Source organism: Sarcophilus harrisii, chromosome 2 (assembly GCF_902635505.1).
Source record: "Sarcophilus harrisii chromosome 2, mSarHar1.11, whole genome shotgun sequence".
NCBI classification, from domain to species: domain Eukaryota; kingdom Metazoa; phylum Chordata; class Mammalia; order Dasyuromorphia; family Dasyuridae; genus Sarcophilus; species Sarcophilus harrisii.
The window spans coordinates 611,480,734-611,507,921 of NC_045427.1; the positions used below are offsets into that span (position 1 = coordinate 611,480,734).

Below are 27,188 nucleotides of genomic sequence, written 5' to 3' on the forward strand. Positions count from 1 at the left end.
ACTCACCTTCAGGAAGGAAATGTGTTTTCTATCCTGCCTATCAGATCTTTTTAGGGACAGCCTCAGCAGCAGAAAGAATTTCAACATATGTATCTGGTGTATCAAATATACAGTTTGAATTTTAGAGTGTTATTTTGATAACGGTATTTCAACACAGTTGATTTCCTTTGTAATTCAATGTATTTAATGTATTTTAAAACATTATTCTAAGAAAGGTCCATGAACTTGATCAGCCTGCCAAAAGATTCTATGACACACAAAAAGGTGAAGAGCCTCTAGCTTTAAGTAATTTAAAGTTAAGGCAACATTCAAAACTTCCTGCTGCCTTATCATATGGTACGATCACCATTTAAAATATTGAAAAACAAAATCAGAGCAAGATGCTAAGATTAGGCAGTAGAGTCAGACCTCTGGTTTGGGAGAATATCTGGTTCCTAAATTTGAACCCAAACTCCTCTTATATATATATATTTCCCCCCCACAACCTTGTGATGCTATAATTTAAGGAGAAAAAAAAAAAACCAAACAATTGACCAACTATTTTAACAAGATAATAAATCCAAGCCTTGAACTAAAAATGAGTTTAATTCCATGAGTTTTCTCTTGCTTCACTCCTACTTGCCCCACTTAATTGTGAATCCAAGTCCCTCTTAAAGACTAGGCATATTTTCTCTTTCAAAATTTAACTACTGCAACAAAAGTTATGTTTGTTGTCAATTCATCTGGGGCAGGATGCCTAGCTAATACCTCGTAGTCCCATCTTTCTTCCTAGAAAGCTGAGAAGCTGTCATTTGGATGCCAAGACCTCAGAGTTTTACCATTTCCTGTGAAGGAATGCAATTGCAATCCGCTTCACTGCGATCTCTATTTCTCCAAGTCTTTGATGACAGAAATGATAATAAGGAATTCCTTCTCTGTTGGTAGCCATATTTTCCCAGGGTGAGGACAGTCTATACCAAGTCTACAAAGTATAGCTTCATAACAGTGATGTCATGAAATCACCCTGAATTTAATCAGTGCTGGTATCTCATCACTTATCAGATATCACAACAACCTAATGTAGACATTGTCACAAAAGTCTTAGCCAAGTTAGAATGGATAGTTATAAAGGGGTTGAGGGTTTGAGGCAGAATGTCATAGAGTCATTTGCATCTGCAGGACCATTATTTCTTATCTGCAAAATGAGGGGCCACACATTGCAATATTCTCTACCATTTATTCTATTGGCTTTTTTGGGTATTTCCATTATTTTTTCCCTGTACTTTCAATAACAAATTTGTTATAGCACAAACTAGTTACTGTTTCATACTAGCTTCAGTTTCAGGGCAAAAAACTCCCAGGCTCACCTATTCTGTGACTGCATTACACTGCAGCATCACAGGGAGCTTCAGTGCTATTCTAGGAAAGAGAGGGCTCCCCATACTCTGCTACTTTATGGACATTTCTGGCGGAGGTGTTCATCAGGCATAGGTTCCCAGGGCCCATTCCCGGTGCCATTGTGCTCCTTTTGTGACAGTCCTAATGAATCATGTCAATCTCTTTAGCAATCTACACCGTACCTTGCTGTGGTCGCCTGCTTTAGGTTCTGTCACTAGGCTGACACTTTTTGGCTCACAGATATATCTGTGACATTATCCTGACAGCCATGTGGTGGTTGCTGATTGATGCTTCAGTACTTGCTAAGCAGAAGGAGCTGTTTCCTATTTTATTAGTCATGTGGTGGCTAGTAAATGTGACTGCAAGCTATCTTGTCACTGCCAACTTAGCTATTTCTTCAGCACTCTTAAATATGCTTTGATTATGAGGACAATATTCCTTCTCCACCTCAAAAACAATGAACTAGCTGGTAAAGAGTAAGAAATGTGGGCAAAAGCAGGACTGAAAACATGAGCAAAAGCAGCAGTAACAAGGCTGAGACATGGTTTTAGACATATCCAAAGCCTTAGGTTCGTGACCTGTTCTATAACCATCCAGTCCTGCTGGTCATCATCTCTAATGCTTCAGCAACTAAAGAAATGTGGGAAGAATGACCATTATTTTCCTTCCTTACAAGTATCTTTTTACTGGCTGAACTTTCTTTCTGTTCCTCAGAATTTTAAAAAAATTTTCAATAGTATTTTGTTTTTTCCAATTACATGTAAAGATGATTCCAACATTCATTTTTTTAAGATTCTAAGTTTCAAAATTTTCCCCCTTCATCCTTTATCTCCTTCCTTCCCAAATTGAGATAGATTACATATTCATAATAATTTTAAACATATCTAAGAAAGCCTAGAAATGATTTTGTGGGTGATTGACTGAAAGCTGGGGAGAAAAGACTATTTGGGAATATTTGGAAGGGGACTGTGAGTTCGTTATAGAGCTCTTCAGAGCTCTGGCAGGGGAAGGAGATGTGTTAATAATACCTAACATGAAGATTAGGTTGGGTTTTCCTTAAAATGGATTGAAATTGTCCTTAAGATTTAACAGGCTAACTACTGGGTCTGCATCCCAAAGAGAACATAAAAAAGAGAAAAGGATTCACATGGGCAAAAATATTTGTAAGCAGTTCTATTTGTGGTGACAAAGATTTGGAACCTGAGTGGATGCCCATCAATTGGGGAATGGCTGAATAAGTTATGGTATATGAAAGTAATGGAATATTATTGTTCTATAAGAGATGATGAACAGACTGATTTCAGAAAAGCCTGGAAAGACTTATATGAACTGATGCTAAGTGAAACAAGTAGAACCAGGAAAATATTATACATAGCAACAGCAAGATTTATGTGATGATCAACTATATGGATTTAGCTCTTCTCAATAATATAGTAATCCAAGACAACTCCAATAAATTTTGGATGGAAAATGTCATCTGCATCCAGAAAGAAAATTAAATGTGAATCAAAATTCCCTGTTTTCACCTTTTTTCTTTCTCTTTCCCATGGTTTTTCATTTTTGTTTTGAATTTTTCTCTCCCAATATGACTCAAATAGAAATATATAAAAAATGAATGTACATATATAACCTAAAAACAAAACAAAACAAAACCAAAAAAACAAACAAACAAACAAAAAAAAAACCCACCCAAACCTGATGGGCTAAAGGGTGTGAAGATCGCGTATTTCAAAATCAGCAGGAGTCAGGAGTTCAGGTTAGGGGAAAATCGTCAGTCTTTATTCTCAGTGAAGAAGGATCGGAGGCGGAAGAGAATCGGCAATAGCAATGTGTGCAGCTGAGTCAAGAACCTAGCTAGATCACCAGCCACACGACCAGCAGCCAGGAGAATGGAACCAGGCCCAATCTCTCCCAGCTTCTCTTCCTGTTCCTCTCTCTGCCTCCACCCACCAAAATCGTCATTTCCTATACAACACATCAGGACTTGCACAGAGAGTGGGCAGGGACCATTCTTTATCCAATCATGTATATTAATAGAGTATAGTCCAATTACTATTTAGCCTCATGTACTTGGGACCTCAGTGCATCAACTCAAGCCTCAGCCCATTACAAAAGGGGGAAAGGGTCTGCTCATCATAGTAGCTTCTTGGTGGCCCAAGTCTAAAAGCCAAGTTGCAAAGAGGCAGTAGCTACTCTCTTTCAGATCTGACTAATAAGCAAACAGGGCCAACCCAGGTTTAGCTGAACCAATGCTATATCTGTGTTGAATAGCCTTTCTCTATCTCTACTATAGCTACATAAAGCCCTTTTAATAACTTAGATGATCTCTAAATGTCTTCACTCCAACTCCAAATCTGAAGTACCAATATATCCTGAATTAAGTCTGACCTACAAAAGGAATGAAAGAAAGATGATGTGCCATACGTGAACAAGTCAGGTTTTGTTATCACCTGTCTGGTAAACCTGGTTTTCCTCTGTATGTAGAGAGAAAAAGTTAGAAAGTATCTTGACATTTTGGGATTATTTTGACTAGTATCTTTACTACCTATTTAACATTCTCTGGAAATAGAAAGGCAGAATATGTTCAAATGTCTTAAGTATTCTAAGATTACTAGAAGAAAGGTTCTCTATAAATATAGGGAAAATCATTACAATATCTGTAATTCAAATATGCAAGTGGAGGATATATAGGCAACTGTAGTTTTCTCTCCACTCCACCAGTATCTTGTTTTAGGAAGTTTTAACTAACACATTATTTTATGTTTAAACATTTTATTTGATTTCCTGAAAATGCTCTGTAACCCATATAGCTCTAGGACTCATGTAAAAAAAACTAAATAAAATAAATTCAGAAGCTAAATCTTCCCTTTAAAGAGTTAGAGGATTATGGTCCAGAAAATACGATCCCTAAGTTATCTGTCTTCTAATGGTTTAGAATTCCAAAGACAAATGAAATTTTGAAAGGTCATTGAATTAATTCCCCAGCCTATATAAAAACCACATTTTAAACATTACAAAAAGGGCAACTGCTAACTAACTCTCTTTCCATCTCTAAAGAAGGTGATTCTATTTTTTTCAGCAATCTACCATACTGACTTCAAACTATTAAAGGCAAGTTTTTACCTAATTATTGCTATTGTTAGTAATAACAACAACAATAATATAAAGCACTCTTCAATATATTACCTCATTTGATCTTCACAACAGCTCTAAGAGAAAGGAGCTACATGGATATAGCACAGAAGAATGTAACCAGGATTAAGTGTACTGCAGACCCCACCATATGAGAAAAGCTGAAGGAACCAGGGATGTTTAGTTGGGAGCAGAAAAGTCTGTCTTCAAGTATGTGAAGCACTGGTGGATGAAAGTGGGATTAGTGCCCCCCAGAGGGCATAGCTAGAAGCAGTGTGTGAAAATTGCAAAAGGGCATATTTAAGCTGGGGAGGAAGAAAAACTCACTGACATTGATGCTTAAATCAAAATGGAAAGGGCAGCCTTGGGAGAGAATGGCTTCCAGGACAAGCGTTCATTGCTCTTCAGGTAGGATCTTATTCAGCTTTAAGTTAAGACATTCCTTCCAACTCTGAGATGATGATTCTGTGACATGTTAATTAATGCATGCATTACACAGATGAAGATAGCAGGGCTCAAAAATGTTAAGTCATTTGCTCAGAGATACAGCTATTAAATGGAAGAACCTAATTTCATTGTTTAAAAGTTTTTATTGTTGTCTTCTATTTTTTATATGACCATATTTATGCCTAGTATCCTTCCCTTTCCATAGATAATTCTTAATTTTTTAGATAATTGTTAAATGCTGGCATTTATGTAATAACTTAAGGATTAGAAAATACCTTCAATATATATTTGATTTGATCCTCATAATAGCCTTTATAGGTAGACTACTGTGAGTATTATTATCTCCATTTTACAGATAAGGAAATTGAGAGTTAGGTTAAATGATCTGTTCAGGGTCACCCAACTGCTAAATGTGAGAGTCAAGAAATGAATCCTGCCTCAGCCCACATACATTTTTACTGTTAGAATTTAAACCTATGTTCTCTTGCTTTGAGGGCTATTAAATTCCCTCTTTTTGTTGTCTTCTTCAAATGAATATTAACAATTTACAGGGATTATTTCTCTTCTCTGTGGTTGGGGCAAAGCAAAAGCAGGGTCAAAGGGATATAAGATGACTCCTGAAGCATCTATGTTTTAAAAACTTCAATTGGGTGTGATCCTGGGCTGCCTGGCCAATCCCAAATCCCTTTTCATCATTAAGTTTCTCACCTAGACCACTGGATCCTATGATTCAACAATGACTTCTTTTTACTTTCAATCTAAAAAAGCCTTTTACTTCCATTAACAACTCTGTTTACTGAGAAGCCAATCTTCTAACTTCACTCTTCTAAGACACAGCCACAAAGGTACAATCAGTGAAAAAAGGATTGACAGTTATGAAGCATTTCCCCCATAATACTATGTAGTTGCTACACTGAAACCCCAAGCTTTACTTCTGACATCTCCTATAGAGCCCTACTTATTATTGCTTAACAGAAGATTCTTGACAAGCTGAGTTATCTCATTTTCCAGGATAGGGACTTGGGAGAGGGAATGTTATAGGGAAGATGAAAAACACAAGAACTCTCTTGTCAGGTAAGGGTCTGAAAAAAGGAAAGAGATAAAAATAAAGAAAAAATTAAAAGAACATCTAGGACTATCTTACAGTAGAAAAGTTATATCCCTAATACCTTGGGGTTTTTTTGGTTTTTTTGTCTTTTCTGGCTCAAATCTACTATTTCTTTATATAGAATTCCTTCTGCCAGGCCTTCTGCCAGGGCAAGTCAATATATGCTTTATAACATAGTCTTATTTAAGGGAGTTGCCTAGGAACAGAACCCCTACCATCCTACACTACTTTCTTTGGGTATCCCCAGCTCAGCACATAATAAGAGACTAATGAACACTTCATTCATGCACTCACTCACTCAATCTGAGAGTCAAACACATAACCTGAAGCTGAGTCTTCCTGGCCTTTGGCCAGTTCTCTTCCCACAATCCCAGAAGGTCCAAGATAAAGGGCTTAAAAACTGAGTCCATATCATCAAGAAAAGGCTTAATTATGATCAGTTAAATCTGTTATTTAAGAATGCAGGAAAGTATAAGGCATTTTATATTTTTCATCCAAATGACTATATGGCTATAACTAGCAAAAATCTTTATTCAAAGACGATACAAATTTTGTTATCTTGAAATTTCATTTAGATGACTTCATTAATTCTTTGAAAAGTGTTTTTTTTTTAATATAAGGCATTATTATATTTGGATAAAACAATATTGATCCATACCAAAATTATTATTACCTTAGAATTTAAGGTAGAAAACTGTGGGACGTAATTATGTTTTGGGGTTGTTTTTTCAAATGAATATTTTTGTAGTTTAATCCAGTGCCAAACATGCTGGACAATTAATAGCTCTTATTATTGTTCTTTATAATAACTATTGGATTAATTCTGGATAGTTGACTGGACGGTGACATAAAATTTCAGAACATAGGACCTAAATGTCTCTTTTCAGAGAGGAGATCCCTGCTTGAAGAGGAGGTTATACATTTAAAAACCACATAATGACTCCAGCTTTGAAAGGAAGAAAAAGATCAAAGATACAGAGTTAGAAATTACTTTGGAATTCAACATCTTTATTTTACAGATGGGGAAAACAAGACCCAGAGAAAGAAGACAAGGATTTGCCCAAATAGGTGATAACCCAAGTCCTTGACTCCAAATTCATCCAGAATTCTGAACCACAGTGCCCCCCAAAGATAGAGCTTCTATTGCAATCTAACAAAACTATAAAAACACAAGCCTATAATCTTTTCTATAAAAGCATAAAGCCTAGTTAATAAACCTAATAATGAATATATCTCTTTCTGATATTAAATATTTCATATATCATACCACCATATTTTATCATGGTTTCTCTTGATCACATTTATGATTGTTACCATTTAATGAATAAACACCAGTGAATATTGCATTTTATCTCTTGTACTTTCTTAGATTCTGTGAGAGTTGTTTTCTGATATTTATAACCTAGGAGTTATGCTTGATTCTTCCCTCTCCCTCACCACACACACCCAGTCAGTTGCCAATGTTGCCATCAGATCTCTCACAACTGACAGCTTTTTTTCTCCCCACAGGACCACCATCCATGCTCAGGCCCTTATTATCTCTCGCTGAGCACACTGCAATGGTCTCCCAGACTCTTTCTACTCCAATCCATCATTCACACAGCTGCCAAAATGATTTTCTTTGAGCACCACCCAACCATGTGGCCACCTTAAACTTTATACTAAACTTCAGCAATGCCCTCTTGGCAACAGGCTAAATCCTACTTTGTGTCTGCCTTTTAAAGCTCTTCACTACCTGACCCTAACCCTTCTTTGCAGTCTCATTCTTTTCCCCATATCTGTAACCCAGCCCTCCTTTCATGGAATGCACCCCATTCCTTAGCTAATTCCTTGCTCTCTTTAAGAAACAAATGAGCATCACCTTCTACCCAAAGTCTTTCAAACTTCTAGCGCCCTCCTTCCTTCTGATGACCTTGGATTTAGTTTAAATATATAATTACACATTCTCTTCCTTGAAGTTAGCAGGAATGTTGTCTTTCTTTTTCAAGCACCCAGCACAGTGCCTGGCACAAACTGGAATTTAACAAAATGCTTGGGTTGATTGATTCATTCTGCCTTAGAGCAAATGCAGGGATCTAATGAATGCAGAGATACTGCTGACTGAATTTTTAAAAAATCTAGAAATGTCCTCATTCTAGGAATAACCCTTAGTCAGGGCACCTGGGTTTTAAAACCAGAGCTATTTCCTATTTCACAACAAGAGTATAATGATGATAATGAATTATAACAACTCTCCCAACATTTCTTCTCAACATTTGCTTGTGCAAGTCTATTTACATATTAGTCAGTTATAAGATGGAGAGGGTTTGGATAATTTAATAAACACATTAAGCGAATGTTCTTTGGCGGATCTCTAAATAATTGAAAATTTGCAGATTAAAATTAAAAGGATACAAAAATGAATTTTAGTCATTGCTGTAAGAGAGATCTTCTGAAAAGACAAGCTATTTTGAAATAGAAATATTCCTTTTATGTTCCTTTCAGTAAAACATTGGCAATTTTTTTTTTTTAGAAAACTGAGAACGCCTTGAAATAACACCTCCTTTAGCTTTAATCACAAATAATTGCCTCTTTTAGTACTAATGAGCATCACAAAATGGAATGTAATTTAGCCAGTTCATTCAGTATAATAGCTTTGTGTGAGAGAGATCTTGTCTCAATTTCCTAGTGTATGATAAAAGAGCAGTAAATTTTTCACTTGGGGATGCTTTTCTAACCTATGTAAAGAGAAATAGAAATCCCATTATCTATTGATAAAAACAACAAAGCAGGTTAAATAAAGTTATATGTGTTACTGTTTCCCATAACAGCCATGGGCTCTTTGGATCATGAATGGAAATAAAGCACTTCACTTACTGAAATCAATGAGAAACCTTCCAAATCCTTGCCTTTGGTACTGGGGCATGATCATTATGCAGGAGACATTGTACTTCTGCTGGCAAAGCTTTTCCTGAGGGAAGGAGAAGCAGATCAAGGATGTCAAAGCGCTGCTGACGCAGGCCCCTCCCTGTGCTCAATGCTGCCCTTGGACATTGCTTCAGGAAGGCAAGGAGCAGCAATGTCAGGGCAAGACCAAAGCAAAAAAGTCTGGCATCTGATTCAGTCAACAGTTTAAAACAAACCATCTGAGCTGGGGATGTTTTTTAACTATGCTCTAAGTCAGAACACAGGATCCAGGGATGTACCAACCTCACTGGTAGAAGTCAAGGAAGAAGAGGAAATCCCTTCCATACTTAAATTACTTGGGTCTGTCAAGGAGAGACAGAGGGAAGCACTGCCCAAAGTCCCTCCAGATGACTGGCCAAGCTTCTGGGAGCACATAAAAGAACATGCTCCATTCTCTAGGATTCTTTTCTACTTTGAAGGAAATGCTCCTAATGTTAGTGTAACTAAAATGGTATCTAAATCGTGGGGAGATTTTCCACAACCAAGCACATTTTATCCTTTGCGTAAAAAGTGAAAACATCTGAAAATCACTTAAAGAAAAAATACCTCTAAAGCCCTCCAAACTACAAAGTAAAAACAAACAGAAGAACTCAAAAACATAAACTACAAAATAATTCTTAAACAGGAGAGGAGGGGTTTGGCATTAAGCAGCAATCTCTTACTAAGGATAAAAAAAAGATGCCAAAAACTACCCACAAAGGGAGGAAAAAGCTTATGAGATTATAAGATGTGTGGCTGCATATTAACCAGGAATGAGACCGATCACAAATTATACTAACTGTATCAAAGAACTAACTCGGAATACCCAAATACTAATGAACCTGTTTTAGTCGATAAGTGGTAGAAAAAAATCTTTAATACAAATAGAGACTATGAAGAAAGATTTGTCTACATCTTCTGAATTCTGACTTTTAAGATCAAGGGTAAAAATTGATTTGACTGTCAGTCTAGGAAGATGAGTAGTCAAATGATCATCTAAGAAACATCTTAACATTCAAAAGTTTTGGAAATAATTTTAATTTGTAATTTTGACTAATTGTCACTTGAGTCACTTTAATCCAGGACTCACACAAAGAAAGAATAGCTGATTCTACAATGGCTGAAGCTCTAGGTTAATGACTTCGACTGTCATGTTGATCACTAGCAACTGAACAGGAGCAGAGAAGAAAGAGCATGGAGGAAGCCTAAGTGTTTGCTGTTGGAGATGTTGGGTCAAGTCAGGGAATAAAATAAGGACACTGTTGATCCAGTGTTGAAAGAGTACTAGGCCATCAAGGGACAGAGCAGCTTGGGGATAGATAAAAAGAAAATGAGAAGGGATCTTGGAATTATGGAATAGTGGCAGGAGATGAAACTCAAGATATAATCCAGAAAAAAGAGGGAGCGTGATGAGACAGCTGTGCCTACGGGTGGCAAGGGGTGACTAGTAAATAAACGCACAGATGAGCAGAGCATTTGACACCTCAAGGTCAGAACTGAAGAGACAGAGTGGGCAGTAGGAGATGCAGTAGGCAATCACTTGCTTTAGCCTGAGACAACCAGATTTCTCACACAGCTGAGATTCTCTTGGAGCAAATGCATATCAAATAAAAAAGAATGAATTAAGGGTCTCTTGTTTACATTCTCCTGGGCAGATGTAGCATGTTCAAAGATAAAGAGTATAAGGCATATAATTATACAAAATAAATTTACTGTGACTTGAAGGATGCAAGTGCTTGAACTGAGCTTTTATGGGACCTAGAAATTCCCGAAGATGGGGGCTGGTGGGGAACAAGAGAAGGGCAATTGAGGCATGAAGTCAGCCTGTACCAAGAAATGCTGCATCCCTGAAGAGCAAGGTTACTTTAACTCTAGCACAGTGTGATGGAGAGTAATATGTCATCCAGAGAAAGTAGGGTGGAGTCAAATTGCAAGAAGATTTTGCTTATTTGTATTTTATTCTAAAGGCAATAGGGAGCCACTGAAACTTCTTGAGCAGAAAATCCCAGGAGATCAGGTCTAAACTTGAGAACTTCAAAGCAAAAAAGACCACTTAATGAAAGTGATGAGAAGGGCCCTGAAAATGACAGTGTGGAACAAGAAGCATTTCTTTTCCATCTTGATCCAGCATGTTGGGAATCAGGAGAGAAAAATCAAGTCAACGCCAGATGGAGGCGTTTTGGGAGAAAACCAGATTTCTGCAACTTCAAGAAAGGGGACACAAGGAGCAAAAAGGAAGAGAAAAAATCAGGGAGCAAGATCTATGGAGAAAAGTGAGAGGATGAGGGTAGATCATGAAGGAATGAAGGAGGGCTAGAGCTGACAAAGGAGGGCATGAGAAACATACTGGAACAAGATAAACAGTGAACATTAATTTGAAGTAACTGATTCTCTTCTCTTGGGATTTTGAGGCCCTCAGTGAAAAGGAAGGAGAAAACAGCCTTCCAGGCAACACTGAAATGTGCCAGAGAGGACAGATTTTTAGGCCCCACTTCAAAAGACAGAAGTTTGTATTGACTTAGCATGGAAAACAGTGTGAGTGACAGAAACTTCAGGTGAAATGCTCTCAAGTTTGCAGGCCACATCTGAAACAGTGGATGAAACTTGAAGGACAGACCAGCAGTGCTGGCAAGGTGCCTCCCTCATCTCTCTTGAAGAGCCCCTGTTTGGGACATGTTGGCCTTTCAGAAACAGCTATCACTTCTTCAAGTTACAATTGTGGGAAACGTTACCCAAAGAGAGAGCTTCAACACAAAATACTTTTGAAAAAGGAAAGGAGAGCATAATAACTTCTGTTTTACCTTAGAGAAATATCCAACGAGATGACAGCCCTTTTCATCATTTTTTGTCAAAACATAAAAAAGGAACGGCTCAACATCATAATACAAGGTTTTGTGGTCCAGGAAGAGCTTGGCTAACAAGCAAAGATTTTGGCAATAAATTTTGCTCACATTCCCATCAACCTAGCAAAAGAAACAGACAATATTATTAACCACAAAAAGTACCATTGAACATAATGCTGTTTTTTGTTTAAAGTATTTTAGGAAGCACATAATTGTATTTCCACATTCCAAATTACAAGATGAAAACACTCCATTAAGCAAGCACGAGGTTAACTCTAGAAGAGAAATTGCCTAACATCTCCTACTCTTCACATTTGTAGTTTCTTCTCAAACTAGTTTACTGTAATGCAAGCCACTGGCTAGATAGCAATTTTGGCTTTTTACTTTTTATGGTTCAAAAATGATTCACAAATATGCCCCCCCCCCTTTATCTGAACCAAACACATCTGAATTACAGGAAATGTAAACACATCAAAATACTTTCAAAGAAGTTAATCTCTGTGCTATTTCCAAAATGGGTTTCACACCAAAATGAAATAAATGAACTGTATTATTCTGATTCCCTGAGGGGTGGATTCACAAAAAAAGACCTCCATTTTGGTTTTCATTCCAAGCATCATTTCAAATATAATTGGAAAAGATAAAACTTCTATTCTGGGAATAATACTGCAGAGAAAGTGAGATGAATTTCAACCCAGAATAAGTACCGTGATTACAGTCTACTTCTGTTCAAAATAAAAAGAATCATGCTGGGATACTGACGGTTATGGACAGGAGGCTAGACAAGGGTGCCAATTTCTTAGATCAAATGGAGTTACAAATTTCCCCAGCATCGTTCTTGAGAGAAATGGCTATTTGCTAACCAGAAGTCTTTAACAATGAACTGGACCATCCTGTGGTCTCCAGTGGACCATACAAACTCTCACACTGCAGGATTATTTTTAGAACTCCTATAATAGGTTCCCTTGGAGAAGACTCAGCTCATATACAGAGCGACATAATCAGATATAAGTATCAGACATCAGGCATAAAGGAGATGGTTTGCTCCTTAACTTAAGGAGGTTTTATTTACTTGACTGGACAGCTCTTTCTTTGGCAGTATAATACAGAACAAAAATGCTAGACTGAAATCTAGATTCTCCTCTATAAGATGAATATAATAATAATAATAATAATATTTATACTCCTGATCAAACTGCATAACGTTAAAACACTATAAAAATGTGGCTGCAAATTGTTCCTGAAAAAATCTGAAAGGCTCCTCCCATTGGCATAAATGACAATATACAGAAAGCAGTTTGTAAATAGTAAAGTCCTTTGTGCTATTGATCGTTAATCCATACAGGAGGGAAGCATCTTCCTTGGAATAGAACCTGAGCCTCCTTCCTCAATTTCTTCAGACTTCCTGGGACCTCCTGTCTCTCTTCCTCTCTCCTATTCCATTTTATAGCACATTACTCTCCGTTACAATTTAAAGTCCTATCCCTATGATTAACTACGCCAACACTATACTGTTCCACAGCCCTTAATCCTTTACTTCCTTTTTATACTGATATTCATACTCTTACGAGATCTCAACTCTGGGTTATCTTTACCTGTGACCTCCTTTTAAACCTTTCATCTAAGGAATCTGCCTCAGAGTCCCCTCTCTGCACTTTGTCATTATATACAGACAATGCCCTAGAAACTTTTACTCCTTCATCTAATAAAACTTCCACTTTGGGCCTTCTCTTCCTCCACTTTCCTTCTCACTGGTAAATGCCTCTGTTGGTACATTTTACTCCTTAGTCAACTTCTTGATACACCAGGTCCCCTACAGTTCAACCCCTGTAATCCCATCCCTCAACTGAAATTCTTCTTTCCAAAGTTACCAACAACCTCTAAACTCAGTCAGTTTTCCTTTCTTCAAGTATCATCCCATTAGACTTCTCTGAAAATGCTGATGAGGTTAGCTACAACTCCCTCTGGGACGTTCTCTTCTCCCTTGGCTTCTAAGATGCTATTCTCTCTTGATTATTGATTATTCTCTAACCTATCTGGTCACTCACTCTAAGTCTCCTTGAAAGTCATTTAGATCCTGCCAGTTAAATATGGGCTTCCACAAAGATGCTGCCCTGAGTCACCTTTTTTTTCTCTCTATAATCTCTCAGTGATCCTATCAGCTCCAATAGGTCAATTATTATCTCCATAACAATTAGTCAATCTCTCTCTCTCTCTCATTCCCTCTCTTCCTCCCTCTCCACCAACTGCAATTAAGTCTGCTATACACATCCAACTGAAAGTACAACTGGAATCTCCAACTCATTATATCCTTCAAACCTCCCTATTTTTTTGAAATCCTAAAAGCAGGCTTAAATTTTTTTTCTCTATTAAGTCAATTCTGAAAACATCAAATATCTTTAAAACAGCCAAAGTTTCTAGCCCCATAATCACATGGGATTATTGTAACCAACAGAATTCTACTGGGGTGGCCATCCACAGATATGAGAGAGTTTCCATCAGCTGCAGCATTCTTGTCAAGAAGGCCACATTGGTTGCCAAGAAATGGATGGGAATACAGGTGGCTGGGGATAAGGGAGATGTCTACAGCTGCATAACTCTCCAGAGAGGAAAATATCTTCAAAGGCAACATTAACCAGAGATTTGCTACAGCTGCTGGCTAAGGCTAATTTCTATCACCAAAGAAGCAATTAAAGGAAAGACTATTGAGGTCACAAATTCGCTGGCGAATTTGATTTTTTGTGGACATGAATTATAATTATTTCAGGAAAGGGAAAAAAGTCACCATGATGATAAAAAGGTATTTCAGCAGCTGGGAAGAACTGGTTTAAAAGCAAAAACTCCTCCCAAAAAGTGGAAAAGTTCCCACTGGAGAAAATTGTGAATCTTATTATAAAAGTGCTACACAATTTTTGCCTTCTAGAAGACAAATACATGTTGAAATTTGTTTTAAAATGGGGTTTTCATTTTACACATGCCTACCTCAAACACTGACAGATCTTTTCTCCTGTAGATTTCATTTGCTGGAGGATGAAACCATCCACATTTCTTTGAGTGCCTTAACAAAATGTTTTTACTTTTCATGTATTTAAGACAGAATTCACACAGGTAAAGCTTTGGTAATCTGTTGAAGTTTAAAAATCAGAGAATTAGAATTTTAGGTCATTTAAAAAATGAAATATTGTTCAATTTTTGTAAAAGTTTTTCTATACTATAGTGTAAATAAATAATACCCAGATAAACAATGAAATAAAGGAAATTTTAACTCAGTTGTGACATAACCAATGATATTTGCCATCTCTACTATCCAAACTAAATATTGTCTTCTTAGAAATGACAAAAGAATTTTTGCAGATTTGAAGTCAACTTCGCTAAGGCGAGAAGGGTAGCACTGAGTCAGAGGCCAGCTACTGGCAATAATGATACTCTTTATCAAATTCCAACATTAATATTGTTATTAGCTTAAAAAGGTCAATGGTGGAAATGTGATTTTTTTATTTAGGGAATGACCATAAATTAATTTATTAAGTACTATGTATAATTTATGAGGTTAAGGAGGTTCTAAAACTGAAATGTCTATATTTCCATAACTAGAGAAGATAACTTTTCCTGGTTCTATTTAGTTTACAACAAAGAAGGAAAAGTAAAAATCCAAAGGTCAGAATTTATTTTAAGTTTTACCACTGATTTTTCCTGTGACTATGAACAAGTTTTCTCTCCCTCCAGATCATTATTGCTTACCTTGCAAATATAAACAATCATAGTTCTTGTACTCTTACCTCCAATACAAGGATATCCCTAGTTCTGAACAAAAAGCACTTTTTAAAAGGGGTTCAAAGAATTGTGAGATAAGAGGAATGTAAATAGCAGCAATTTCAAAGCTTATACTTAACATGGTAACTTTTACATATGATTCCCTTATGTCAAGCGGGGGAAAATTAAGGGCTAGATGAGTTTATTACAATTGTCTAAGATAATACTATCAGTAAATGGAAGCCAGGAAGAAAAGTCAGATCTTTTCATTCAATTTGATGCTTTAAGTACTAGTATAAACACTTCTGGTTCATTCCAATTAGGTGACTAAAGAGATGCTGAAGGTGAAAGAAATAAGGTAGAAATCCAGAAAGAATACAAAAGCTTGTTTTTATTGGAAATCCTTATAAACTATAAATTAAGAAATACAAGTATATTACTAGTGCATGAACAGACAAATGGCTGTTTGGTCCTGTTCTCTCACTGCAGCCAGATCCTGATTAGTACAAATAATAAATTCTCAGAAATGAATTTGCATTGAATGTTTTCATTGGGCTGAAACAAATGACTATATGTTACATAACTATAACTATGACTAATGGAAATTCAAATACATGTGACTATTTTAGGACATTTATTATTCGCACTAAACAGAAACTAGCAGCAGTTATTTAGTAGTCTTAAAGTTCAACATATCTCAATGTTTTCTCTTAAATTACTTGACCAAAAATGGTTCCAGGAACATAAACTGGGCAAGGTGTTTAACACTACTCTTTCCTCAGATTTTTTTTGGTGCTACGTCTCTAAAAGAGCAAATAAAAAATATGACATTATGCATGCATGTCTGTGTGTGTGTGTATGTATAATATGTGTGTAATGTGTATGTTTAAGCATTCTAATTAGAAAGAGAAATCTGGTGGTAAACATGCCTTCAAGGATTTTTCCAAGGGCAAAAAAATTTTCATACATTGTTTCATGTCAAAGAGATATGTGGCCAATCAATGATAGAAAGAATATGGTCCTGAAGCCAGAAGACATGGTTTACAATGAATATGTAAATAGTAAATACAAATCATTTCAATAAGATTTTTGAATATTAAAAAGGGTATTAGGAAAGACTGGCAAGCTGTTAAGAATCAATTACCAAATTTGCTTTGGTTTTCTATAGGCATCTACTTTCTTAAAATCATGGTGCTGCTTCTTTTGTTTAAATAAAGTATATTTATTGATTAAGGCTATTCTATACTACCTTGCATATTCCTGTGGATAAGGCGAAGAATACCAGGTTTGGATTTCATACTTTCCAAATTCTATTACTGAAGGATACCGTCCACTGGATTCCACACCATTTTTACACCCTATTTTCTGTTAGGAAAAAGAAAAAGTAAAAAATTTAAATGTAAATATCAAAAGGGATGAAAAGAAGGAAGGGAGAAAGAAAAAAAAAAGGAAGGAAGGAGGGCAGAAGGGAAGAAGCATTTATTAAGTGCCCATTATGTTCTAGGAACTGTGCTAAGAACTTTATAAATATAATCTCATTTGATCCTCATAACTTCTCTGGGAGGCAGGGCAATTAAAATAAAGAAGAGAATTCTTTCATTTATCTGTGAGTTTTTCTGAAAAATGTACTGATGTCTATTTTAAAAGAATGCAGAACATGATATCCACTATTATTTTTACAAAATCATCTTCTTGAATTCTCATGCTGTCAAATGTTCTTTTGAAGTTATAATGAATTTGATGCATATTGCCCACGACACTACAATGGGAAAGAAAAAACAATTGCTACCTTAGGAAATAATTTCAAGGTGTTCTGTTGTAATGCTAATGTTGTATTAAATGGATGCCAAAAGAAGCCAACATATATTAAATAAGATAAACTGATATGATAATGTGGCTGATGTCATGTATATCTATGTTAGGCAAATCAGTTTCAAGGGAATCTAATAGATCTTTTTTCATTTTAACATTTAAATATAATAACCAGAGCTACTTTGATAAGAGTACCAACTGACAAGATTTGAACTAATTTTAGGGAAAATTTAACCAAAGAGACAGTAATACCACAGTTTGAGGAGGGACATGGTGAAAAAAAAAATTAAAGAGTAGTTTAAGAGTACAAAAATGCCTAATAGACCTCCAATCACTGTGATAGGGCAGAAATCACATAAGGAAGTTTGGAAAATATAGACCAAATAATGTAACCTAGGAATATTAACAGTTTAATGAAACAAAAGAATATATATGAAAGAGAAACTTTGGAGAAAAGTCTAACCTTAACAAGGCATATGCTACAAGGATTCATTTGAACTCTTAAGAGACAGTAGTGACAAAGAGTGTAGACTGTGAGACTTAGAAAATCCTGACTGATACTCCTTTGTTTTCAGCCTACTGATCAAACTGGGATAAGAATAGCATCTTTTTCATGGAGTTAACTGTAAAGATCAAAATGAAATAGGAAGCAGTATGAAAACCTTAATGCTATATAAATGTTAGGTATTATTATCTGAAAATTAAAAACTGGCAGGTGGTAATATAAACATACACTATGCAGTGAATGGACCACAGTTTGCAATCCCAAGAATACCAAACTCTAAAACTGATGTATGACAAGTGTCAGCCCCTGGCTAGGCAGTGTCCAGGAAAGTAACAGATTTGATCTTAAGGGACAGTGTGAAGACCTGAATTCTGCTGTTCCAACTGTGCTGGCTGAGGCTCTCTGTACTTCCCCTTCCTCCTCTGAAAAGGAGAATAATTACATGGGAATTACATGGGAATACATCCTAGGGCTACTGCACAGAAAAAAAACTCGGTAAACTCTAAAGGACTAAGTATACGTGTGAGCTGAGATTATTATTCAGTAACTGAATTCAGTAATAAAGGACAATCCTGCAATACATATTAAATCCAAAGAAAAATGGATAAAAGGCTACTTTTCATAATGATCTCTCTCAGTCAGTACTGAAGTGGCACCTCTACTATGCAGGCTTTGGTGTTTAAGATTTAAACCCTCTCTTTTCTCCAGTAAAGAGGAATCAGTAATCTAATGTTCACCTTTAAAACTTTGTCTCGTATATCACTTCTCTGACCTCCTTAAACAGATTGGCAAAGGGTTCCAGTCTACTCTGACAGTGTTAGCAATAAATCACCTTTCACACAAAAAACACCAGAGAACAGTTTATTCTGAATTATAGCAGAATTTGAAGATAATTATCTTGGAGGAAAAAACATGTCAAAAGTTGAGCCTTCAATTTCAAAATGCGCAAGACATGCTGGCTGATAAAGTGGATATGGCCCTAGGCCTGAAGGTTTGGCTCAACTCTGGTTCTGACGCTCCCCACTTCTGTGACCCTGGCAAGTGATTTTGATTGTGCCTCAGTTTCCTCATCTGTAAAATGGGGATCAGAATAACTTCCCTACCTCCCAGAGCTGTGAGGAGTATCAAATGAGACAGTATTTGTAACGTCCTTATCGCAGGACTTGGCACATGATAGACACGAGACAACATGTGCTTCGATCATTGGCATCACACATTTGTGGATGAGGAGCTGCTGCCCACACCTTACCTCCAAGGAAAGTTCTTGTGCCTGTTTAAAGACATCCAAATCTTCTTCTGTAACAGAATCCTTGCTTCCGATCACATTTACATCTGTCCCTTCTTGTTTGATGCTGATTTTGATTTCAGTATCTGTTATTAAAAACCAGCAGAAAGCGTACTCACTGAAAGGAATCATTAAACTACCAGAATGATATTCACTCAGCAAAATAAGCAGCATTTTGGAACTTTCTAACTTGTCCTTTTGTTTTGATGTATACAATTTTACTGTTGGTACAAGCACAGAGATTCAGGAACTCTTTTACTCTCTTTTACCTGTTTTCTCCAAACTTTGCTTGAACTGACCAGTATCTTTTCCATTTTTTTTCCTACCTTAATAATTATGGGGCATCACACAGGAAATTATTCTGGGATCAATGGCTATACAGATCTTTCTTTACAAATTTCCAATATTAGCTTTTAAATAAATAAGTCTAAGACTCCCTTAAATGGCAAACTTAGGAAAAAGTTGCAAAAATCAAAAGATGTCAAACTGTTAGCTGAAATTTATGAAAACATTTTTCTCAAAAAAAAAAACAAAAAACAAAAAAAACAAACCAAAACCAAAACCAAACAGAACAGAACAGAACAAAACAAAACAAAACAAAACACACCATACCCCAAAGTACATTTCATGTTATCACAGATGAGATTTCCTTGAGATTGAAGTAGGATGGAATTTGTCATGAAAAGACAATGGAATAGAGAAAGATGCTGAGCTGAAGTGCGTGCCTGGAAGCATCAGCAGTCCCAGGAGCCTCTGAGGAGAAGGCACAGGGCAGCAGCAAGGACAGGTGCTATTCATGCAGTACTACTACAAAGCCATAAGTTATGCACTAAGGGCATGGGGGTGGGGTGGGAGTCCTTGTGTCACTAGAGATGGAAATAAATAATAGAATGCATGAAAGTATTAGTCGGACAAACATTTTGGAGGTTTAGTTAGCGGCAGAAAAAGGTCTACATTTCATTGCTTCTTTATGAAAGTGAAGTCAGAACAAGAGAAATAGCTAAGGCCTATGTGACAAATAAGAACTAGTTGATTATTTTTTTTTTTCAGTGGGGAGGAGAGGGACAGGATGTAGTTTGGTTGGAGCTTTGACCTTTTGCTTACCATCATCCTGATCAGGTTTAATCCTTCCGTCTGCCAAGCTCCCCTTCCCTGGTGAGGGGGTCCCCATCTGAGGGGTCACTTTATACTTTAATTTGCCTATCATCCTCTGCTTTTTAAGGAAAGTTGTTCGCTTGAAGTGGGCAATTGCTTTAAAAATACATCCTCTAGACAGTCCCCAGCCAGAGGACATGGAGGAGTGAGAAATAAACCTACTTCTATTATCTTTTTTCCCATAGAAATGGGCACTAGATTTTGTTGTGGAAGAGAATTCAGGTTTACGACGCAAGCGTTTGGGTGGTGCATAACTTGGGTGTCCCTTTTTTCGAGACTGTCCCTGAGCAGTATAAATATGAGAAAGTCCATCAAAAAGTCCCTTCAGCTGACTGTGATTAGTAAGGCTGCTAAAGGAGGGCCCACTTGATTGACTAGAAGAACTCTGGGGAGAATTAGAAGTGGAGGTGCTGGATTTTTGTGAACTAGGGCTCTGACCAGAGATGGGGATTAAGGGTGGAAGTGAAGAAGGTGGAGGTTTTAGCTTTTGTGTGGTACCTGTAGCCAACACATGAGAAGTGCATGACTGTTTCTGGGAGACCTTTTTCCTTGGACGATAGTGCTTTGAAAAGTCTATTATTTCACCTCGTGATCTGCGACCATCGGGTGATGGTGTAAAAAACTTAGTAAGGCCATCAATGAGCCCTTTGGTTTTCTTGTTAACTTTAAGTGTAGAGGCAGATATGTAGGTGGAGGTGGTGGTGATTTTGGTGGTGGCACCAGGCCGAGTGGGGTCTGTAACAGCCAATCTGCTGCTTGAGTCCTTCACAGATGCAGCATGACCAGATGAAGGTGTGGTACAGACTTTAGTCTTTTGACCCCTACCAGGTGACCCCCTTCCTGTGAATGCATTCGTGGATCCTTCATCGCTGGTTACAGACCTAAGTAAAAAGTTGGAAAACAAAATCACTATTAAAAGTAACAAGTCACAAAAATTTTAACTAATAATTCTAATACAATCTACATGTTACTTCATGTGCTCAAGATAAAAAAACTAATTATAGTGAAAACATTTTCTGCATCACTAGCCAGACATTTCTGTGAATGCAACGGTGAACAACAGTCAAGCACCATGATTGTTCGGAGAACTTATATATGCAAGAAGAAAGAAGAGGAAAGTCTTCAGCATATATGACTGGAAAGGACTGGATATGAAAAAAGGGTAATATAAGTAAAACTAATTTTAAGCAGGTTGATGATAACTACACTATAATTCTCACTGGACAGAAAGCTATGCTTTCTATTATTACAAAATTTGATGTTTTCATTTCTTTGAAATATCTTTATTATAGTATTAAGGAATGTAGATATGTTCCCCAAAAGCAAAAGGCTTGAGTTATGAACAGTAAACAGTGATTTAAAAACTATTTTGATTACTCTGAATAACTTGAATATGTCCATCCAATTATTACTTTAAAACAAAGAAGTCATTAAAAGGTTAAAAATGATAAATAATGTCTATTCAGGACAAGAAAACCATCAAAACTCCCTTTGGGAAGAAAATTAATCACAGCACAAAATGTTGATTTAAAAAAACAGATAAATAAGAGCAGAAAACTCTGAAGTAATTTTCAAAGAGAAGCAAACTATAGAAAAGCAGACATGATACCGACAATCTGATGGGGTAATCCATTTCCAAAGATTATTTCCTCACACTTGGCGCATGTGACCCATAAAGATCTATGTCAACAACACTACTGTGCACATGAACAGCAATTCATGATTAGTTCCACTTTATATAATGGTGGGGTCATTCTATCCCACAACAAATCTGCTGTCAAATATATAAACACAGCCAAGCAATTAGTGAAAGGTGCTGTGAATGCCAAAGTTTACTCTTAAAAAAAGTTTTTATTGATATCTCTTACATCATAAAGACTTACTCTAAAAGAATGACTGCTTTAGATGGAGACGAGAACAAAGGGACTGATATCCAATAGAGCACTGAAGCATCATTTTTTTTTAATGGAAATAACTGCAAATTCAAGGGAAATTTCAAGGGAATTCAAGGGAAATTCAATAATTCAAGGGAAAAAGTACTCATGAAGCACCTACTATGTGCACTTCAGGCTTGGGATACAACCTGTGTAAAGGCACTGAGAGAGAAAATGGAAAGTGCTACACCAGACACAGATACTAGGTCAGACCACCAAGGCTATCTAGGTCAACTCACTCCTTCAGAGGAGCAAACTGAGCCTCAGAGAAGTGTTAAGTGACTAGCCCAAGTCCCCACTGGCAGTTAAACAGAATGGAGACTTTGCCCCAAGACCTGGGAAGGAACATCCAGCACTCTTTCCCCTGTACGCACAGTGCCTCACAGCACAACAGTGTATCTGAAGGGGAATGACATGAAGTCACATCTGGAAAGGTAAAGAGGAACGTGGAGGACTTTCAAGCCCACGCTGATGGCATTCTGTCCTACAGGCAACAGGAAATCACTGAAAAACTGGAGGCATTGGGGAGGAGGGGGTGAGAAGGAACATGGTGAGGTGTTTTACAGTCATCAATTGCATAGCAATGTAGAAAGCAGATTATAGAGAAGATGGGAGAATCAGGGAACAATGAAGAAGTTCTTGCAATAAACCAGGCAAGAGAAGATGAGAGTTTAAACTATAGTTGTTGAGTGAAGAAAACAATACATTTTCTCCCCTATCCAAAAGAAACTTCCACTAAGATTTTTATCATTGGAAATGATAAAATGAATAAATTCTAATGGTTGGAGAGGGGAACAGCCTAGGACTTCTGTTTAAGTTTTACTAAACTAAAAAATGTTCTGGATTCTAACAGTGGTCCTTTATTTGACTGTTCCTCTAAAATCAAATATAGGTAATGTTGAAGATCATTTTTAGTACTGAAAAATGTAATGAGAGTGTGAGATAAACAACCCCTAAATTTGAGCTGGAAATCTGGAATAGATTTCCCAAATTAATCTCCCTCCTTGAAATAAGTAGATTTTAAAATATTATTATTCAATATTAAGCTGCTACTTTAAGCTTCTAAAAGATTTCAATAAGTGGAGACATTGGCTTATTTTTAATGATTCTAAGAACTCGTGAGACAGTTTTCTACCAAATTAGGACTGGTGCCAAATATAATTTTCCATCATATCCTTTCTTTAAGAAGATAAAATCCTTTTTTTTTTTAAACTTGTAATCTTAGCATACAGTCTCATTTAGGGAACAATAGTTTTGAAAGACGAATGTAAAAACATAATTTCTGCTTCATATGATGCTAACATAAGGAAGATTTTCTTCAAAATCTATTACATTTACCTCTAGAATCTGGCAAAAACTACATTCAGAAGAAAAGTCAATGGATTCTAATAAAGTCTCCTGAAAATTACTAACTATACTGAATGAATCCCAAATGTAATCAAGACAGAAGAGTAGACATGACAGCTCATGAGTAAAAAGATTTTGACACTGCTTCCTGTTCTTAGCCACTATAAAGTGTCAATTGTTCCCTATGATCAAATTTCCTACATAGAATAATATTCTAACAAGTGAGGCATTTAACCTGAGAAAAGACAGATCCTTTATGGGAAAAACAAGTTGTTGTTGTTTTTGAAAAGCCACTACCTGTTCATGTGAAATTTCTAACAACAACAACAACAACAATAAAGTCAGAACAAGTCAACATGAGAATTTAGAAACAAAACTAGAATACCATAAAATAAAGACATCTTTACTAAAAACTTAGCCATGTTTTGGAAGCCATGTTTTCATCTTGAAACTAAAACCAGACAAGATTTCGGGAACTTAAAATAAAGGAGCACCTATATTAGATGATGTGCCAAGTGGTTCTGTCTAGCTCTCTGATCATTCTGGATCTGCTGTGATGTATTGGAAGCTTTCTGGAAAATTTATTTGTGAGAATTAGATTCAGAAGCAGGAAGCCTTTAAAATATGATATTTGCTGTAAGAATGGCCTCAGTTCAGACAATGAACTTGATTGAAAATGTATGCAATATTTATAGAATTAAGTTATTCCCTCATTCAGCCAGTGATAAAGCAAACTAATCAATGAAGTTTGTTTTATTGCACCTTCTTGAACTAATATTACTTAGGCCTCATGATTTTTGCCAAAAGAAGGCTACAAAATGCCAACTATAATTATATTTGCTATTTCCAAAATTATTTCATAGTTTATACATAAAGCATTAACGATTTAGGCACTGACAATGAAATAAAGTGATGAAGACTAAGGTGGTCATGTTATCATGTTAATCTATCTTGGGTCCCCAAAGAGTAATATTCTCATAAGAAATCAACCTACAACATTCGTTGTTTTAGTTTATTTTTCGGTCGTCCAATAGGTTTTGCATATCGTCGTTTAATTTGTGCAGCTTTCTCATGAAGGAGTTTTCTTCCCTTTTTCTTTGGTCTGCAGACTTGGCAAATCCACATCCCTAGATATTTTTATATTAGAAAAAAATAAATATATCTTATTTTAGGTTGTTGATATTACACATTGACTGTCATTTTAACATGTTTCTCACAAGGTGGTTGCTGTGGGGAACTTTTACTCCAGGAAAATTGGAAAAAAGAACATTTATCCTTTCTTACATTTCTGAGAAACGACTATCAAGTCAATTTCCCCAGGTTGAAAAAATAAATACTGGCAAAGAGATGGTAACAGTCTGTCCTTACATGAGAGGGCCTTCATAATGTACTTCGCAATGTTTTATGTCTTCTTCCCAAACTTATCCTATTTCCCAACCTGCCTCTCTCATCAGAAATTAAAAGCCTTTAGTCTCTTGGGGGACAATAGAAAAGGTACCTTATGATTAATGAATTTACATAGGTATCTGCTTTATTACTGAAAATTACAAACAAATTAAAATTAGCCAAACATGTATTTGCATTTACATATTACAAAATGGGAAAGTAAAAACTCCAAAAGGAAGGCTGGGCTAAGTCACCACCTATGTATCTCTCTATCACAGAGGAGCATTCATGTCCTACAAGTTAGATCTGGGTATAAGTATTTTGGTATGTCTTCTGCATCTGGACTCAGAGAACAAGAAAGAATTCACCCATTTGCTACCTATGAAACCTTGGACACATGATTTAACCATTCTGGGCCTCAGTTTCCTTATTTATAATCTGCAGCCTCTAAAGTTTCTTCTGGCTCAAGTCTATGATCCTAAAATATCAGTTAATTGATTGGAAATTTCAGTACCTATTTATTTTGCAGAAACCAAAGACACAATTACACTGTCATCACTATTATGAGAAGATAATTAAAGTCTGATTAGGGCCCTAGATTTAGAACTTCAAAATTTAGGAGACTCTTGGAGGTTATCTCAATGCTTTCCTTTCAAGCTAAAGATGACAAATAGCTTCCCCCACAGTTGCCAGGTACTACTAGGGAGCAGAACTGGAACTGGAGAGGAAGCTCTCTGACTTTCAATCCAGCATCTCTTCCAGTGGCCCCTCCTCCCAATGCTCCTCTGGGGTGGGCAACATAGAACAATTCTGTACTTTCAACCTTGAGGAAAGTATTTCTTGACTAATAAAACTCTCAACTTTCACAGAAAACCACCTTGCCTAATTAATTTGCTGATTTGAGACATTTTGGGGGAGCAGGGAAATAGTTTTAAGGCAGCAATTCAAGATTTGCTCTCACAACTACAAGGAGCTTCTTGGGGCGCCCTTTTCTTAATTATAGTGGACTTAATAAATGTATTGGTCATGTCACTACTGATGATGATCATACTCCCATTCCATTCCAAAAACAGAATAATAGGTAGATGGGGCAGACTGTGTAATTAAGTATGACTTATGCCTATTTCTGAGAAATCAAAAACAAAGATGATTCTGGTGAATGCCTATTAAACTTTTAAAGAAAGGTTTCAAAAATTTTAAAAGTTCACCTTTTGGCATTCTGGAAAGCGGTGGATCACAGCATTCCATGTGGAACCCTCTATCGCAAGAATCACAAAAAAGCATATTATCCTGTAATGCAACACAAAATAAGTTGAACAATGGCTAACCCAATTGATAAATGTCATTCAAACAATATACTACCAAATTAACAACAATCAACAAAACTAGTCTAAGTATTATGGTATCTCCATGCATTCTGGAATGAAAAAGAAAAATTTCAATAAATTATAGCAGTGAAACATTTAAAGTGAAAAGCAGCTACTTGTCTACAGATTTTCCCCTCTCCCACTCACAAAAAAGTGAATACTAATAAAAGATCATTTAACTATTAAAATATGAACTTACTGCATTTTTGCCTTGGATTCTACATGCACTACATGTCTTGCATTCAATACACTGCCATCTTAAGGCCTTTACATTTGTTGTTAATTCTGGACAGAATTTCAAACATGATGGGTGTCCTATAAAAAAAATGTAAATTGCTTGATGTTAAGAAACTTTTACTACATCCCCTATCTCTAAATTTTGACTCACATTTTTTAATGTACACTTAGCAGACAGTCAATGGTGCCAGCCAATGATCAATGTTTAAGACTTTAATATTTTTTTTTAAATCACAGAATCATGGGCTGTTTCGTCTTTCCCTTTCCTGGAAAAAGAAATGGGATGACTACACAAATTCTTTCCCATGAAGGAATGCCCATTTATTATGGTACAATATAAATATTTGGTCAAGGTGTTATTGTTTTTTAATTTGATGAGCATTAGCGCCTACTATAAATAATAGTCCTTACAAATTTGACAGTGAATATCTGTATCATGCTATCTTCACTTAGCCTGAACTTCTCGAGTTTTCATAAACCATCACCACCATTTAGATACTGATTGCTTATCAGCTGCACTGATCTCTAGACAGTGCTCAGAAAAAGGACTCAAGATGATCTATGAAATTATTCCT

General features: G+C 36.3%; 1 protein-coding gene across 8 annotated transcripts in view; it reads right to left on the bottom strand.

Annotated features, from left to right (window-relative positions):
* The window catches only part of KAT6B (lysine acetyltransferase 6B), a 213,902-nt gene that overhangs the window by 49,459 nt on the left and 137,255 nt on the right, over nucleotides 1–27,188 (bottom strand). For 3 of the 8 annotated variants that reach the window (XM_031956426.1, XM_031956425.1, XM_003755112.4), the window contains exons 5-13: nucleotides 26,576–26,691; nucleotides 26,218–26,299; nucleotides 24,618–24,750; nucleotides 20,292–21,223; nucleotides 19,152–19,273; nucleotides 16,835–16,950; nucleotides 14,815–14,956; nucleotides 11,791–11,952; nucleotides 8,921–9,014 (exon numbers count right to left, since the gene is read on the bottom strand). In XM_031956426.1, coding sequence (XP_031812286.1) covers nucleotides 8,921–9,014; nucleotides 11,791–11,952; nucleotides 14,815–14,956; nucleotides 16,835–16,950; nucleotides 19,152–19,273; nucleotides 20,292–21,223; nucleotides 24,618–24,750; nucleotides 26,218–26,299; nucleotides 26,576–26,691 — 1,899 coding nt within the window. The remainder of the gene's footprint in view (nucleotides 1–8,920; nucleotides 9,015–11,790; nucleotides 11,953–14,814; nucleotides 14,957–16,834; nucleotides 16,951–19,151; nucleotides 19,274–20,291; nucleotides 21,224–24,617; nucleotides 24,751–26,217; nucleotides 26,300–26,575; nucleotides 26,692–27,188) is intronic. The other 5 variants (XM_031956427.1, XM_031956432.1, XM_031956431.1 and 2 more) reach the window with 3 other exon arrangements.